Here is a 17221-nt window from a genome sequence, read left to right as displayed (position 1 = left end):
TATATACACAAGTGACGGTACACATAATAGGTACAGTTACAAGTAAAGATACAGATACAGGTACACTAGTATCAGGGTTTACATCTCCTACGGGTACACAACGGTACAGTACAACGTTAATCTTCAACAGTGTTTGTGTACCGTTGAGGTGCTGTGGACTTGCTGCTGTAACCATGTACCGTAAACCTGTACACCTGTGATTAAGAAATGTATTGATATTTATGTATAACGTTGTGAAGTGATATAAGAAAAGGTTGATCAGGTGTTCTTATGGCCTGAGTACAGCAGGTGAGACCATTGGGCTGTTAAGTAAGCTGTCAGGGTTGTGGGTAAGGTATAAAGTGCTGCCATAAAACTCACCAAATTAGCCAAACATTACTTATAAAAAGTTTTACTTCAGCCATCTTCCCCGCCCCGGGCTGACCGCTGGCACTGGTTACCTTGTCTACACTAATCACCTCATTCGCTAATTACCTGCAGGTTACAACATTAATTGCTGAACATAAACCTACATTGTGGTCGCTGTAAAAAAAAGTTAGGGGTTGTTTGAGGGTCGTGTGTGTGTGTGTGTCTGTGTGTGTGTGTGAGGTGTGTGTGTGTGTGTGTGTGTGTGTGTGTGTGTGTGTGTGTGTGTGTCTGTGTGTGTGTGTGTGTGTGTGTGTGTGTGAGGTGTGTGTGTGTCTGTGTGTGTGTGTCGTGTAAACGTGCTAATAAGAAAATTATATGTATTTTTTCCTCTGGTGTACATTTTTCCCCTCGTGGTAGATTTGAGAGAGAGAGAGAGAGGGGGAGGTCCCAAGCCTAATACCATATAAACAACACCAGAGTGAAGTAGGCCACTCACTATTGCTCCACTTGGCATTTGTGTAGAGAGTGTGGCGGTGGAGACACTAATAAAGACTTGAGAGTGAGGAAGGTTTGTGTACTGTTAATGGCGGAGGAGAGAGAACCGCCACTGTGTCCTTCCCGGGTTATATGGACGAGATCCCCGCCCCACGTTCAGCCACACTAACGATCTTCAATACGAAACACCATATCAAGCCATCATCATCACCATATCACGTCATTACCACTATATCAAGTCATCATCACCACCATATCACGTCATTACCACCGCCACATCTCTACCACAGTAACAACACCACACACTGACACAATAAACTGAAACAGACTTGAGGTACAGAAACGCCCCGAGTCCTGCCCCGTACTCGTGTCTTGGTTAACAACAACAACAATAATAACAAGCTATGGTTTATATCTGAGAACTAAGTATATATAGTATAAATCTGGGTCCTAGAGTACAATAAATACATTATACATTATACAAGACGTAAGTAAAGCTGTTAAATTACAAAAACATTGCGAGCCTCTGCCATCTATCGGCACATTACTGAACTGATCACTCATTCAGCCAATAAGACAACAGCACGGGAAGTTTCGACTAATTATAAAAGCGATTCATAGGGTGAGGGGTTGTTATGGTGGCTCTTGAAGATGGTATGAGTAACAAGCATAATTTTCCAATTGGCTTGCTCGTAAGCTCCGCCAACTCACGACGTCATTTAAGAGGACCAGCTCAACAACCTTGCCTTAGGGTCGAGCTGTTCTCTTATTGGTTGAATATTCCCGAGGTGTTTTCTTATTGGTTAAACTCGTATGGAATTTAGTGTTTTGTCAACAGATGGCGGTGCAATGCACTTAATGAGAATCAACAGAAGGGGAAGGTACAGTACTGTGTTTAGACATAGTTCAGATTATGGTTGTAGAGAATGAAAGAGATAATCAGAAGAAACACAACGATAAAATAAATAATAATAACACTAAACAAGAGAAATAACAGTGTTTATATCGTGTGTTTGTGGTTAATCAACGTCAAGGCGATAATTTTCAACATATTTGTGATTTTTATTCAATTTATAACCCGTATATAGGAGTCATCTTGCCGGTAACATAAATATTAAGTAAGTGGGCATCATCAGTGACCATAACCGCTCACACTAGCTAAACAACGTCTAATGAGAAAGTTGCTTAATTACCGCTAACCTACTGAAGTAACTGTAATGAAACTATCTCAAACATCTCATCTTATGCTTCACAAAGTTTTAAGGCAGTAATTATCGTCACTAGCCAGTTGAAAGAACAATACCAGCTGGACCAATGAGGATGTTGTAAATATTCCTCAAGAACCGAACACCACCGCTAATGTAAAAGAAGTGTGAGTGTATCAATGTCTCCCACGGTAGCACGCGTCATCCCTCCCTCCTTCCCTCTACGCCACAGTCTTCCTTCTCTTCCTTTAAATTCCTCTCCTCTTCTTCTCGAGCTTCCTTCCTCTTTTTTAATTCCTCTTTCCTCTCGTCATCCTTCCATTCCTCGCCTTCCTCCCTTCATTCCATTTCTTATCATTCCTCCCTCCCTCCCGTACAATAACAGTGCCTCAACAGTACTCACCATATGCTGCGGTCCTCCCACATCTCACAAATCACTGCACCAACATTCAATTAAGTAAACAAATCTCTCCAGCCACACGGATGAACTCTCTAGTGGCTGTCCAGTATGTTTGTCGTCGTCTCTACACCACAGTACTTTGTTAGGTGAAGTGAGGTTAGGTTAGCGTTAGGGAGGTTAATCTTCAGGTGAAATAAACTGGGGGCTAATCCTCAGATAATCCATCGTAGATAATCCGTCTGTCTTATACCAGGAGTGAGTCAAGTACAGTCGGTGTAAGATTTGATCAACGTGCGTCAAGACAAATATTCTTCCTCATAGTGAAGATGTTACACCTATTTCTACTCCTACAACTCATTTCCATTCACCTGTTGTCCTTTCACTGTACCTTTTTTTTTCACCTGTCTCTTGGGATTTATCTATGATCCTCTGTGACGCCCTGGTGACGCCACACTACAAATACGTCTCTCAGCTCAAGTTCAATAAAAAAAAATCTGACCTAAACTTACACATAATGTAACTCAATGTGACATAAACTGTGACTCAAAATTAGACAGTTTATAATAACATCAGAAAGAGTATCACCTCCAACACCTGGCCACAACACCTGTTAGAACAACTTTGCCCCCCCCCCAGAGCACATGTTGTCTCGCTGTGGTCTGTACTAACCTTCATCTCTCTTACCACCATCACGCCCACCACTACCACCATCACGCCCACCGCTACCACCACCACCAGTGTCACGCCCACCACTACCACTATCACGCCCACTACTACCACCATCACAACAGTCTGGAAGCCGTGGACCACAAACGCCCATCAGCACCTGAATGAAGGAAAAACTATTCAGACGGAGCTCCCTCCCTCCCTCCCCATCCCTTCCTCACCCCTCCCCCATTCCTCCCCTCCCTCAGCCCACCTCATCCTCCACACAGCTCTTGTAGGATGGTGACTCATAACTATACAAGATACAGTATGTAATATAATGCACGAGAGATACAGCATGGATGGTAATTATAGCACAGGAATACATGAAGATTTGGTTAGGTTAGCGTGTTTAGTAATCAGGTGAGATAAACTAGGGTACCTGAGCTTCACTTGAGACTTATTAACAGTAGTGCAGTAGTGTTTGGCTGTGACGACGGAGTGGGAAGAGTGGGGTGGCTTAATCTCTCTCCTTCGGTGGTGAGTGTTTACCGCTGTGGCCAAACAGGAAAGACTGAAGCTGATAATGTGCTTGAAGAAATGCACCGGAAATCAATGATACCGGCGCTGGAAATTCCGTGTGGATGAAAGAGGCGATGATCACTGCCTTGGTGTGTGAGGTTTGGTAATTGATCTAACTAAACAATGTGATAGAGGTGTAGTTTCCCTTCATTGTTGTGGTAACAATTTTTAACTAAAAGAGCCACAATCGCTGTGGTAATGACACAACTATCGATCATAATTCAGTAACTATCACTAATGTACACCTCACCTTTATATAGTTTACAAGACAAAAATTTCACTGTGTAATGAAATGAGCCTCAAAATATAGAAGAATTACACTGGAAGTAATACAGAGATCCTTATCAAAATTAACAATTTGCCTCACAGATCATTTTACGGGAAAAAAGACATAATGGGGGCAACCTTCGCGTGATGGACGAGACTGTGGAACACGAGAACAAAACAACCAGGAAACAGTCGTCGTGTAGCGGTGGGAGAGAGAAAACCTTACCCCCGCCCTCCTACCCTGGTGTGGTGAGGCGGGAGGGTACACACCGTTCTACTAGCCACAGAGGTTGACGGAGAACCCTACACCAGTGCCACCATCTGGGCTGAGTTTTCGTAGAACTCTCCTTCAGTCGACGCTAACGAGTATTCAATCGTCTCATTAGCATGAAGGGCGGTCCCCTATTGAGCCGCAGGAGGCAGCAGCACCCACCACGACGGGCGACAGGTGGCTCAGTTCTTAGTCGCGTGTCTAGTGCCTGCCCGCCGCCGGCCCGTGCTGCCTCCCTCTTGTCTAAATGACATGTTAAGAGAGCTGTTGATATCGTTGCTCGACCACGATGGGGGAGGGGGAGCTCAACACCTGGTTCTACGATGACCGAACCACATACTAAACTCTTTCTCGTCACCACTCCCCCTCACACCGGCCTTACCGTCCCCCTCACACCGGCCTTACCGTCCCTCTCACACCGGCCTTACCCTCCCCCTCCTCTTCGTGTCTAATCACCCTGATAAGTTTCCCCTGGACAAAAATCGAGGTAATTTCTGAGAACTAGAGAGTGGAGGCGGTGAAGAAGTCGTGTCTAGCTGCCCTGATCTATTGTTTGTTGAGTATAATTAAAGTAACAACTGGGGATCATCGTTATATCATGTCGTCTTCTTGTGTGTGTGTGAGTTGAGGAACACAAACAACCCTTTTTGTGCCTCTGACATGGCGCTGGTGGCTCCCTCCCTCCCTCTCACCTGCCTCAATAACGTGTGAAGTTCAGAGCAGCGTGTTGAAGCGTTTACCGCCATAACAACGTGAATGTTTCCTAATACAAGTAGTGCCAACTGGCCATAATGAACCCTGGACTCTTACAATGACAAAATCTACACAGTGACGAAGAGTCCAATACGAGACACCTTCACCCCCAGGTCGCGTTAGGGTGCTTAAACATGAGGTGAATAAAGCCCAGGTGTCTAATCTTCAGGTGTTTTTTTGTGAAGGACTGTATCAAGGGAAACAGAAGGTAGCTGCTCTATCTCGTGACCCTCAACACCCCATCATCGTCTCATGACATCATCACTACTCAAACTATTTATCCCATTACCTGATGACTTCTCTATCCGAATCCTCCAGGGAACCACAATTAAGATTATAGGCAAACCTGAGGCTGAATCACACCCCACCACCTACCTCACCCACCTGTCATTTACCTGTCCATTTTCCGGGTTCATGTCAACGTTAATAACTTGGTCTGGAAGCAAGTTACTGTTGTTGTATAGGTGAACAAACTTCCACGAGATGTTTCCTGGATGTTATACAGTTTCCTCTTTGTTCTCGAGTCCGTAATTATCATCACCTAACATCTCACCTTGTGTTATAGTGTTTATTCTTTTAATAGTTTGGAGAATAAAAATAATTCTGGTTTAGCGATGAATTGATTTTGTCATTTATAAGGAACTAATACTCGTGGGAAGAAGGTTGAGGCGAGGATCAAAATGCTGGAAAATTCGACTCCAAGAAATAAACAACCGCGATGTTTTATCTCTATAACAGTGAACTTCTTGATATTGTCACTCTGGTGTGGCTCAGGTTATCCAGGGAGGAGGAGGAGGAAAAGGAGAAGGTATTGAACACCTGGATGGCACCGCGACCGCGAGAATGTACCGCAAGTCCGATTTTCTATCAGAAGGAGTTGATGAAGGTAAGAGCAGTATAGCGTGGAACGTGGTGGTACTGCAGGCTGATGATACACCACACACACACACACTAACTCTCTCTTTCTTCCCTCCTCCCCTCTACCTCTCTCCTGACTCCTATATGTCACTGAATCTACTCCAATATGTGGATCACGTAAAGATTAAACACCTTAACACTAACAGGGGTTCAGGTTAGGTTTAGTGTGTTCAGTCTTAAGGTTGAAATAAGTTGGGTTGCCTAATCTTCACGCGGTACAACAGTTACACGCAATATTTTCCTTTCAAATGTAAACTATAATGATAAGCAAGTTACAACAGCTTGAAAATTACACATGGAATCTCTCCCTCTCTCTCTCTCTCGAAGAAGAAGAAGAAGTAGAAGTAGAAGAAGGAGAGGAAAACAAGTGAGAACGGGAGTACATTCACACTTCACTGCTCGCCAAAGATATTACCAAGAAAAACGAAAAATCATGACGCCCGTCCAGCCACTAATCACGGAGGCCAGGTGAAATGATGAGGTGGTAGCGAGGATCTCTTCCCCCCTGTGTGCACGTCCTCCCAGGCCCGCCTCCGCCTCGCTCCCGTACAGTGAGAAGAAGTGAATAGAGTGTACACTGATATACTGGACTCTTGCTTGAGAATTATTGAGAGAGATGCAAGATGGTGTTGGGTCCAGCGACTGTGTGACCCTCACTGTAAGGTCTAAACATGCACCCAGAGACCACACACTACAAGTGAACTAACTCACCAGCTCTCACACGTAGTCACATCCTTCCAAACATTATTTACATCGACTTATTATATATTTCATAGTTATTCTTTATAATTAAATCCCTCTAAAACGGCCGAAGATGAAGACTAATGAGGCAGTGATGGGAGGGGGGGGGGGTGGGGGGGTTGGCTGCTGGAGACTTGAACGAGTAATAAGGAGCGAGAGACGCGCGGGCCAGGCCAGGCACCAGACACCCCTCAAGGGAAGAGCTCCGTCTCGCACGACTACACTTGTTAATTAGCGGCGGATCCACAGGTGTCCACTTGACCTTGCCACCAGCCTTACGACCTGATCACAACTTGTAGTAACTCTGCTGTGGTCTGGTAGGTGTTGTGTCAGGTGTACATGACGACTCAGAATACATAGTGATCATAAGCTGTTCAATATGTATTTCAGAATATAAGAGCACAGCCAATTTCCCTTGAGCAGACATGTGAGGGCACACACGAGGGTTACCAGTACCGGTGTTTACAGTTCCAACAGTCCTGTTGTCAGCTCCAGGTGGCGGTAAATCAGTCGGTAATGTTCACACTCAGAATCACTAAAGACATGACAGCACAACTTTTGGTAACAATATTTTAGAAGGAAGTTTGAGGGCGGGAAGGGAGGAGCAGCAGCACCACCACAAGAGTACCTATTGGTGGACACTAAACACTGTTCACCTCACACCGTGATCTACCGCTTCCTCCACATTATTCTGGATCACAGCCCTGCAGGACACACCAACACATTATATTATACTGCGTGTTTACAACAAAAGTTTTGGTTCGGGTACAACTTTCTGTTCTATTAAAACTGCCTTTGTCAAATACCACGAGTTTGTGAGGCTGTTTGTGTGTGTGTGGTGGGGGGGACTCGAGGGAGGCATTGATCGTCCACCAAGAGAATGAGTTACGGTCGGCCCCACTACAGATGTTATTAACTACTGTAACTCACTACTGCCACACACGGGCACAAATACTTTATAAAGTTATGTGTTTGTTTGTAAGTTCAATTATAAGTGAACAGTGAAAAGCTTACACTTCATCGCCCACTGATCAACTTTGTTTGGTCTTATAAATAATCGTCGCAGAGACAGATTAGACAAGTGGCATTGTCAACTCTAAATCTATTCACCAAGGCGCCCCCCCCCCCCGGACAAAGGAGGCATTGGGAGTAGTTTAAATTTGAGCCATTGGAGTTTCATGATACGGGAAAAACACTTGGTGGCAGGGAGTTAGTTCACACAGTGCTGGTCTGGGGTAGAGGTTCTGTAAACTGGAATACTGTTAGCAGCCATGAGAGCTTCCGGGGGTTCTCGTGGGCCACTGGTAGATGTCAGGTGATGATACTATCAGTGTAGGTCCTCAGAACAGTGACTGTGGGTGTATCTTATAAAAGGGGAGTGGAGGAGGCGCCTCTGCTACTGTGCGGTGGTGTAAGTTTCTTGGTAACATTATTATTGAGAGTTCTCATGCTTTGTACTGCGCCGTGTGAAGTGCCCCTACACCACACCGTGTCTGGGAGGCCAGGTGGCCCCCACACTACACCTGACCAGGGGTGACAGGTAAACAGTTTATGTTGAACCACGTGAGCAAAGCCTTGGCTGAGGTAGAGGCTGGCAGGCTGCTCCCCTCCTACACTAGTTGATATGTTAATCAGGGGAATCCCCAGCACATGGCAGCAGCCGCTGTAATTGTCTTCAGAGAACAAGATAAACCCGACAAAGGTCATAACATTTCTTGTACATCTTAATGGTAATCGACTTTATTTTTGTCAGGGTAAAACTCGACGTACTTTGTCTTCTGGTTTATGTGAAGGATAACAGCTATTTCTTAAATGATATTTAGTTTTTTTCAGAATAAGATGTGTTCCGAGTGCCTCCACACGCCCACCCTGCAGGAAATCGATTGTAATTGTCCCTTTTATTTTTAGAAAAAATATTATTATGATTTTTTTTTTTGCAAGTCCTCGGTTTGGTTCATTATCTGAGGGGAGTCGCCCCCCCCATAGTAATACCCGTCATAACTACTGAAACACCGAAGACTGAACGTGTCGTTCTTCATGCCTCTCCTCTACACATGAAGTTTGCAGTAATTTTTGTCACTTACAGGACGCTACATAACACCATTTTCCTTGGATTTTGTAGACACACAAGAGTTAACAACGGTTGTAGACTTACTTGTTGGGAGGGAGGGAAGTGGTGGCGTCTCTGACGGGCATCCAGCAGGTGTTGGGCGGCGGCTCCTGCCCCCACGGTCACCTACACTCACCTAGGCTACACCATAACACACACCCGCCCGCTCCTGCTACGGCGGCCAGAGAACCTACAGTAGTATCACAAAAGTTCAGTGACAGGGAGGGCCTCTCCTGGGAGGGGGGGGTATGCTCTTGCTAATAGCCTCTAAGGAGAAGTGTTATGCGGTCACAAGAGCCTCTGGGGTGGAGTGTCAGTGTCCTGGTGTCAGTACACAGCTGATGACGAGCGTCTTAGTTCACCACCGTGAGACAACAGGGTATATTTATAACACCAGGACAGACTGCAGGTGCGAGTCAAGGTGGTGTTAACGAGTGTACCTGGCTGGTCACTCCCGTCGCGCGTCACTGTCTTGCAAGATTTTTCCCTCGTCACTGTCCCAGGAGAAGATCCTTACTGGTGAGTCTTGGCACACCACACAACACCTTCACTCGTCACACACAAACTACTTTCTCTTCACTATAAAATCTTTAAACAGTATCCCGTAGCGGACACACAGGCAAGTGTTGAGTTGTGGGGGCGGGTAGTTCACGTGACGGTGTAGTGCGCGCACGCAGCCGACACTCCGCTCTCCTGGGAGTCGTGATGGAAACTAAACTGGAGGGACGCGGGTAGCCCACGCACAGGTTGATAGCGGGGAGGGGGGAGGAGCATAAGGGTGGGTGAGGCAGCCAGGTAAACTATCTCTGTCTGTATAACTTACTGTTCCCTCTGGACGGGTGATTTATATAGTACAAAACGGATGATAGTGTGTGATCCCTTCAGGAGCGCGTGATCCCTGCAGGAGAGTGTGATCCCTGCAGGAGAGTGTGATCCCTGCAGAAGCCTGTGATCCCTGCAGGAGTGTGTGATCCCTGCAGGAGTGTGTGGTAAACAGGGCGTCAGATCAACCGTACAACAGATTACTGATAAAGGACTGTAACCTTAGCATGGTAATGTGTGTGTGTGTGTGTATGTGTGTGTGTGTGTGTGTGCAGGGGGCCTCCTTCACCTGTCCCAGCCTGGGGGCGGCACCGCACTTCACTTCCCCCAATAATTGCTCAGAACGTCCCGGAACGCCTAAGACTGCCTCACCTAACCACCCGCCGAGCTCTACCCTGACTCATCTATCGTGTGTTTGTATATATCTCATAATGTCTTCCTCATAATGTCTTCCTCATAATGTCTACCTCATAATGTCTACCTCATAATGTCTACCTCATAATGTCTACCTCATAATACTAAAGGTAAAGCAGCACAAGGTTTCAATGACACACCAGCCTCGTGCAGACAGGTGAGGGAGTGAGGGAGGGCAAGATTATATTATGGTAGACGGGGCAGTGGATGACGCCCTCACTCTCCTGTAATGAGACTCGGATGTTTTTCATTTCCTCATCCAGGGAGAAGATCACCTCACACCTCACACCCTGGACAGAGAAGACCACCTCACACCTCACACCCTAGACAGAGAAGACCACCTCACACCTCACACCCTGGACAGAGAAGACCACCTCACACCTCACACCCTGGACAGAGAAGACCACCTCACACCTCACACCCTGGACAGAGAAGACCACCTCACACCTCACACCCTGGACAGAGAAGATCACCTCACACCTCACACCTTGGACAGAGAAGACCACCTCACACCTGTCTCACCTGTGCCTTTGTAGTGGTATATCTAATTACCGCTAAATTAATAATGATCTTAATCTTTAGTAAATATTTGATCCATCACATAAACACCTGATCTCTATTCTTGCAGTAGTAGATAAACAAATAGTGAGGAAAATTATTTGTTATTCTATTTTTATTTATAATTTGTACTATTTATCAGGTTATTATTATCCGTTTGGTCGTCGGTCTGTCTAGTGTAGTGTAGTGTAGTGTAGTGTGGTGTAGTGTAGTGTGGTGTAGTGTAGTGTAGTGTGGTGTGGTGTAGTGTAGTGTAGTGTGGTGTTGTGTAGTGTGTGTGTGTAGTGGTGTAGGTGTGTGTGTAGTGTTGTGTAGTGTAGTGTGTGTGTAGGTAGTGTGGTGTAGTGTAGTGTAGTGTGGTGTAGTGGTGTAGTGTGGTGTAGTGTAGTGTAGTGTAGTGTAGTGTGGTGTGGTGTAGTGTAGTGTGGTGTAGTGTAGTGTGTGTAGTGTAGTGTGGTGTAGTGTGGTGTAGTGTGGTGTGGTGTAGTGTAGTGTAGTGTAGTGTAGTGTGTGTAGTGTAGTGTGGTGTGTTGTGTGTGTTGTGTAGTGTGGTGTTGTGTAGTGTGTGGTGGTGTGTGTAGTGTGGTGTGGTGTAGTGTGGTGTGTAGTGTGTGTGTGTAGTGTGTGGTGTTGTGTAGTGTAGTGTGGTGTGGTGTTGTGTGGTGGTGTAGTGTGTGTGTGGTGTGTAGTGTAGTATGTGTAGTGTAATGTAGTGTGTGTAGTTTAGTGTGGTATAGTGTGGTGTGGTGTAGTGTGGTGGTGTAGTGTAGTGTAGTGTTGTGTAGTGTTGTGTAGTGTGGTGTAGTGTAGTGTGGTGTGGTGTAGTGTGGTGTAGTGTAGTGTAGTGCCAGCTACTGTGACCAAACTTATTCTGGGGTTATAGTTCACAATAGTAGTGTTGGGTTATTATACAGTACCTTCAACCAAATTTCCTTCATTATCTTACAACACACACACACACATACACACACACATACACACACACACACACACACGCACACACATACACACACACACACCATAACACTTCAAGAAAAAAATAATTCTTCCAGTACACCGCCACCACCACCCCAGCAGAGGCACCACCATCACCCTAGCACAACCACCACCAACACCCCAGCAACCACCACCACCCCAGCAACCACCACCCCACCAACATTACTCTTGTCCCACCGCCGCCAATTGGACCATGTGGCAGCAAGTTAATTAATGAGGGCCATTTCACACCTGACGTTAATTAAGTATCACTGCCCATGAACCTTCTCACCATAAACTAGGCAGGTGAGGGCCAGAAGAGGCTCAATGTACGCGAGACTCTCTATATGTGTGGTAAGGCTCCCCCGTCAACTCTTTAAAGTCATAATTTCTCTCCTTTTTTTTTTTTTGGTGGGGGCGGTGGGGTGGGGTGGGTTAGGTTAGGGAGGGAGGGAAAAGGGTGAATTTAAGGGCCCGTGTTTGGAGATGTTTAGGGCTTCTTTATGACCAACCTGAGATTATTTAGCCACGTTTTCCCTAGATGGTCAATGATGTAAGCAGCGTCACCCTTCACTGCCCCACAACACGGCTAGACTATGGACTCCGTAAGGCATTTGTGATTAAACCATCGACGTTAAGATGTTTGATTACGTATCATTATTTATCTACATCATGTCATCTTATAACATCCACCTTCTTAAACATCGTTACCTGATGACTGAACACCCTAACCTAACCTAACATAATCGGTTGCATCAGTTTTTAGCGTCTGGTTTTAATATATACAGTAGATACAGCTGTAGTTCTTGCATTACGTCTTGTACACTCCACAAACTGAGTGTTGGTATACAGCTGTTGTGTCTCTATGCTCCATGACTCTCACACATCCCTCAAGTGTGGAGTTTCTGGTCTTGGTTACTGGAATTTCAACATGTCTCTGTCAGTTATTTTTTTTTTTTCCAGTATTCTTAGTGATATTCATAAAACAGGTTTGTGTCGTCATCAGTCGTGTTCGGTCTCTGGGCTGAAATAACCATAAAAGTCTACCAAGGTTGACTGAACTTGTTATTTCATCAGTGTTGGTTCGCGGCGGTAGGTTCAAGCCTTCACTCCACCTGGCTACCTTGCACCCCCACCCACTCCTACACTGTGTTGGTGCAGTGTAGACTCATGAAAAACAATTGTATATTATTCTTCACTTTATGGAGTTGAACTTATATTTCTTTCCCCCAGATCTTAAAATAATCTAATATTTAGCGAGAAAAGTCAAGATTGAAAAGTTAAAATTCCTTGTTACTTTCAACACTAATTTGCTACATTTTTACAAAGTACCGAGGGAACATGAGCATAAAAGTAGCGACACATACATAGTGGTTTACCTGACCTCCTTATCTACCTTATCTTGTTGTACCTGAGTTATGAGAGATAGGAGGGCGAGGTGGCGAGGGTTAAGTGCTTCTATTATGGGCCGAGGACAAGCAGTAGTGACGACCTGTGGGCCTCTGGGGGTGAAGCTGGTGACTGGAAAATTAGTTATTAAAGTATGAACAGGAGAATACAAAGGAGACAGTAAGTAGCGGACATGGATGAGTGGATGACTGATCACTCCCCCCCCAGGTGAATTAAACTGAGAGAGGGGGAGCCGAATCTTCAGGTGATCCCAGGTTAACGAGGAGAGATAGCATTAGTCATATAAGCAGTGACCATCTTGACTACCTCCTGTGGTCTGTGTCGTCCCTGACTCATACTTAACCTCACTAACTTGGTATTGTTTGTGGTTCCGGACTTCCTGGCTCATAAGGTAGAGAGATCCGTTCGTCTCTGTTTACATTCTTGGTTAAAGCCGTAAAGGGATCATTTGTCTCACTCACACGGTCACGAGTTAAAGTTTCTATTAAGGATTATCAGTGTCGTCTTGTTGCCGCTGTTAAAAAGAGAGAATAAAGAAAATGGTGAGTGTGGGAGAAAACAGTGGTGTGTTGTGGTCGTTATGTTCCAGATGGTCAAGAATCACACCTTTTTAAACTACTCCTTTCTGCCATAACTACCGACTGAGGACGCTTCTCACCCCCCCCCCCCCACTTGAGAACTGGTAAAGTGACTTTCATTGGTTTTTATCAGCTGTGAGTGTGGTAATACAATGGAAGACTGTGGGAAGCTACTGACGAAGGAACAAGAGGTGATGACACCACCACGCGGGTAATCAACACTGAACAACACTATGTACCGGTACAGTACAATAGACTCAGGTCAAACTGGCATATTTAATAAACATACAATTTATGTAATCCGTGGATGGCAATGGCAACATGACAACGTTATTTTTATAATGTTGCAATGGCAAGTGTCAATGTTTACAAAAGGTTAAGTGAACGCTTACACTCTTTAAGAAAAGGTGACAGGCACCTCTGTATACCACATCAATACCAGTACTTAATTAATCAGATTTTCATTCTCACCCTCAAGTTGTTGCCTTACCTTATTCACATAACCCCCATAATTTGTCATGGCGTTACCTGAACAATATATCCTTAACTCTAGCTACGAAGCATTACCACCCACTCCCCCTTCGGTCTTTTGAATTTACTGATTTATTAAACTTTACGGTTACACAGTTCAGTTTACTCGACATGAGGAGTATATATCACAGTCAAGTCACCATCCATAAGCGCTGAGTCACCGATAACACAAATCTTGATCATGATAACTGGTCATATATTTAGAAAGATCTCTTGGTGGAACAAGTGAAGGCCGTCTCCCTGGTCTTGGTATAATGACGAGCACAACCGACTTTTCAGAGTAGGTTCGTGAAAAGGGGCCAAGGGCAGGATAACACCCACGAGTGCTTCAGTGTATGTGGAGGGTGCATCATGTACTGTGTAGTCCCATTAGTTATCCATCAGTTTACAATATACTCAACTCCTGATGCCTTCATGAACGACCACCTCAATAGCCACGCCACAGTGTGAAGAGGGAGCAACACCTTGATCCCTCACAAGGCTGGTAACGTTATTAAACCACGGCTGACACGGTGATCATAACCCAGACGCCCACCGCCTCTCTAACACGGCCCCCTGGCTCCCTTATACACACACACACATCGCTTGACATCACTCACAACGGCGTCACAGTGATATAGTTTTCGTTACTCAGGAACTAACAAGGTTAGGTGTAGCCGGGTGGTGTGTGTGTGTGTGTACGTTAAGGTTCCCACCGTGATAACTCTGTCAGTTGGGATTTTCTCACGGTATCAGCACCCCAAGGTCACACTCGCTGCCTGCCTGACTTACTAACTGGCTGACTGACTGGCTGGGCTAGTTAGTTGCCTGGCTTGCTGACCGACTGACAGACCGGTTAACTGCATAATTGAGTGCCCAGATTTAGTGTTACCTTATTTGGTTGTTTACTTCAGCGGTAAGGTTGACTGACTTTATGAACGGATGACGTGATAGATATTTGTGTGTATGGTTGAGTTACTAACTGCTTGGTTGACTGGTTGATTAAGTGCATACTGACTTTTTTTTTTACGGGGAATAGTCCACCCGGGCAGAGGTCATCGACCCACAACGGGGCCTAAGGGGCGAAAAATTAAGAGTAAAAAGAAAAAAAGAAAAAGACCATGTTAATCTACACCACGTACTGTACAGCCCTTCACTGCGGTCGCTTCGAATCAGTTTAAAGGTTGGTTATAAGTGTTCAAAGGTGTCAGTCAACTAAACCCGGGTACAGAATGAACCTATTCAGTGAAACCCCAGCGTTGGTTTTCAGTTTTCTAATATCCAATTCGGCGTTGACTTTCTTTCTTGAACCACGGGAGAAAAAAATAGACTTCAGCTATTTACAACGTCAGAAAATCTATTGCAAAGGAATGATAACATGAACTGGTGAAGAAGAACGTGAGAGTTTGGTGAAGGTGAAGACGGTAGAAGGATTCAAGCGTATTATAGAGACATTTTCTACCCTCTCCCGAGTCGTGTTGCGTCGTCGTGTGCGTATGTCGTCATGTGCGTATGTCGTCGTGTGCGTCGTGTTCTTGAAACTTGGCAGAAACATTAGTCCCCGCAAGAGCTTAATTAACTGAAGTACAGGTATCCAGGTGAGCACACACACACACACACACACACACACACACACACACACACACCACCTATTTACTGTGCTAACTTTATCTTCACCTTTCAATTCTCTTTCTTATTTCTTCCCATAAACCTCTTTCTCTAGACATCAGACGAAAACTTTCTTGTGTGATAATTATTATGATTTTCAAAAGGTCAGAACTGGAAATGTGGAAGACTTGTCGGTACTACATAACCTTGAGAGAGCAGGAATAAGCCAGGGGTCACGAGGAAGCACGGTAGGGGTTGGGTTCACTAAACTTCACAATTGTCGTAAGAAATTTGTACCACAACTTCAAATTCCCCGGGTTATTGGTTGCCGCTCCTGCTTTAGTTTACGCTTGTGAGGTCCTGCCTTCCTACCTCTCTATCTCTCTTAACATGTGACTTTTAAGGAACTTTTGGGTATAAGTTTTCGAATAAAAAAAACGCAGCTTATTTTACTTTATCATTTACCACTTTAAGCCTAACCTAACCTAACCTAATCTAACCCAACCTAACCCAACCTAACCCAACCTAACCCAACCTTACCCAACCTAACCCAACCTAACCCAACCTAACTCAACCTAACTCAACCTTACCCAACCTAACCCAACCTAACCCAACCTAACCTAACCTAACCTAACCTAACCTAACCTTCTTTAAACCCAGAAGACTGACCACCAACCACCAACTGAAACTTTAAGACAAAATTAAAAGTAAATATATTGATATGTAGTCTTCACGCGCCAGAACATTACCATAACACATATACAGTATACTTTACAGAAATACATATATACCAAGGAATACATATATGACATTCTATATAACAAATTGTATAGCTTATAGTGAATTGTATTTGATGGATATAAACCAAATATCTTCAATACTTTACAATTTCGAGGTTTTGAATGTCAATATTTAATTATGGATGAGAGTTTGTGTGTGGGGGGGGTGTGTGTGTGTGTGTGTGTGTGTGTGTGTGTGTGTGTGTGTGTGTGTGTGTGTGTGTGTCTTGTAAGAGTGTTAGTTAGAGAACAAGATTGAGACCACGAGACTCACAGACAGACGGGACAAATAAAAAAAAATATTTATCTACCTGAGAAAGAACGTCACTCTCTCAATATTGTTCTTCAGGTGTTATTGTTGTTCTTCAGGTGTTATTATTGTTCTTCAGGTGTAATTATTGTTCTTCATTCCTTTACCCCGTAACGTCAGGGCGGGGAACATTTCTTCTTAGCAGCAATTTTGTTATCATTTCATCGTACTTTCTGTTTTATTGTTCTTTTAAAATTGTCCTCCATTACACTCTAGTTGTTATGAGTGTAGTTGTGTAGTTGTGTACATTTTAGGTGTTGTTTATAAAGGCTGTTACACTAGTCGGGTGTTTTTGTCCGTTTGTCTTTGTTTTATTTCTGTTTTGGTTTTTGGTTTTTTTAGATTTTCTTGTTTTTGTTCTTTTGTTTTTGTTTGTTTGTTGTTGTTGTTGTTGTGGGACGTTGTTTTACAGTATGGTTATTAGTACTAGAATCAAGAGTCTTATCTTTACTTTCCGATCTTGAATATATTAAAACGAATTAGGATAGGTTAGGTTAGGTTAGGTTAGGTTAGGTTAGGTTA

General features: G+C 44.5%; 2 protein-coding genes across 2 annotated transcripts in view; one reads left to right on the top strand and one right to left on the bottom strand.

The window, feature by feature from the left end:
• The window catches only part of LOC121879912, a gene marked incomplete in the record, with an annotated part of 99611 nt that extends 90152 nt beyond the window's left edge, over window positions 1-9459 (bottom strand). Inside the window, 1 exon segment of the mRNA XM_042386713.1 lies at window positions 8781-9459. Within this exon segment, the coding sequence (XP_042242647.1) occupies window positions 8781-8821 (41 nt within the window).
• Window positions 9460-12996: 3537 nt separating this feature from the next.
• The window catches only part of LOC121879916 (compound eye opsin BCRH1-like), a 37025-nt gene continuing 32800 nt past the window's right edge, over window positions 12997-17221 (top strand). Inside the window, exon 1 of the mRNA XM_042386736.1 lies at window positions 12997-13073. Within this exon, the coding sequence (XP_042242670.1) occupies window positions 13048-13073 (26 nt within the window). The 5' untranslated portion in view covers window positions 12997-13047. The remainder of the gene's footprint in view (window positions 13074-17221) is intronic.

This window comes from Homarus americanus, unplaced genomic scaffold, assembly GCF_018991925.1.
Source record: "Homarus americanus isolate GMGI-L3 unplaced genomic scaffold, GMGI_Hamer_2.0 scaffold50564, whole genome shotgun sequence".
NCBI lineage: Eukaryota > Metazoa > Arthropoda > Malacostraca > Decapoda > Nephropidae > Homarus > Homarus americanus.
The sequence above is the reverse complement of the archived record's forward strand: the minus strand, read 5'-3'. Positions and strand labels throughout refer to the sequence as shown.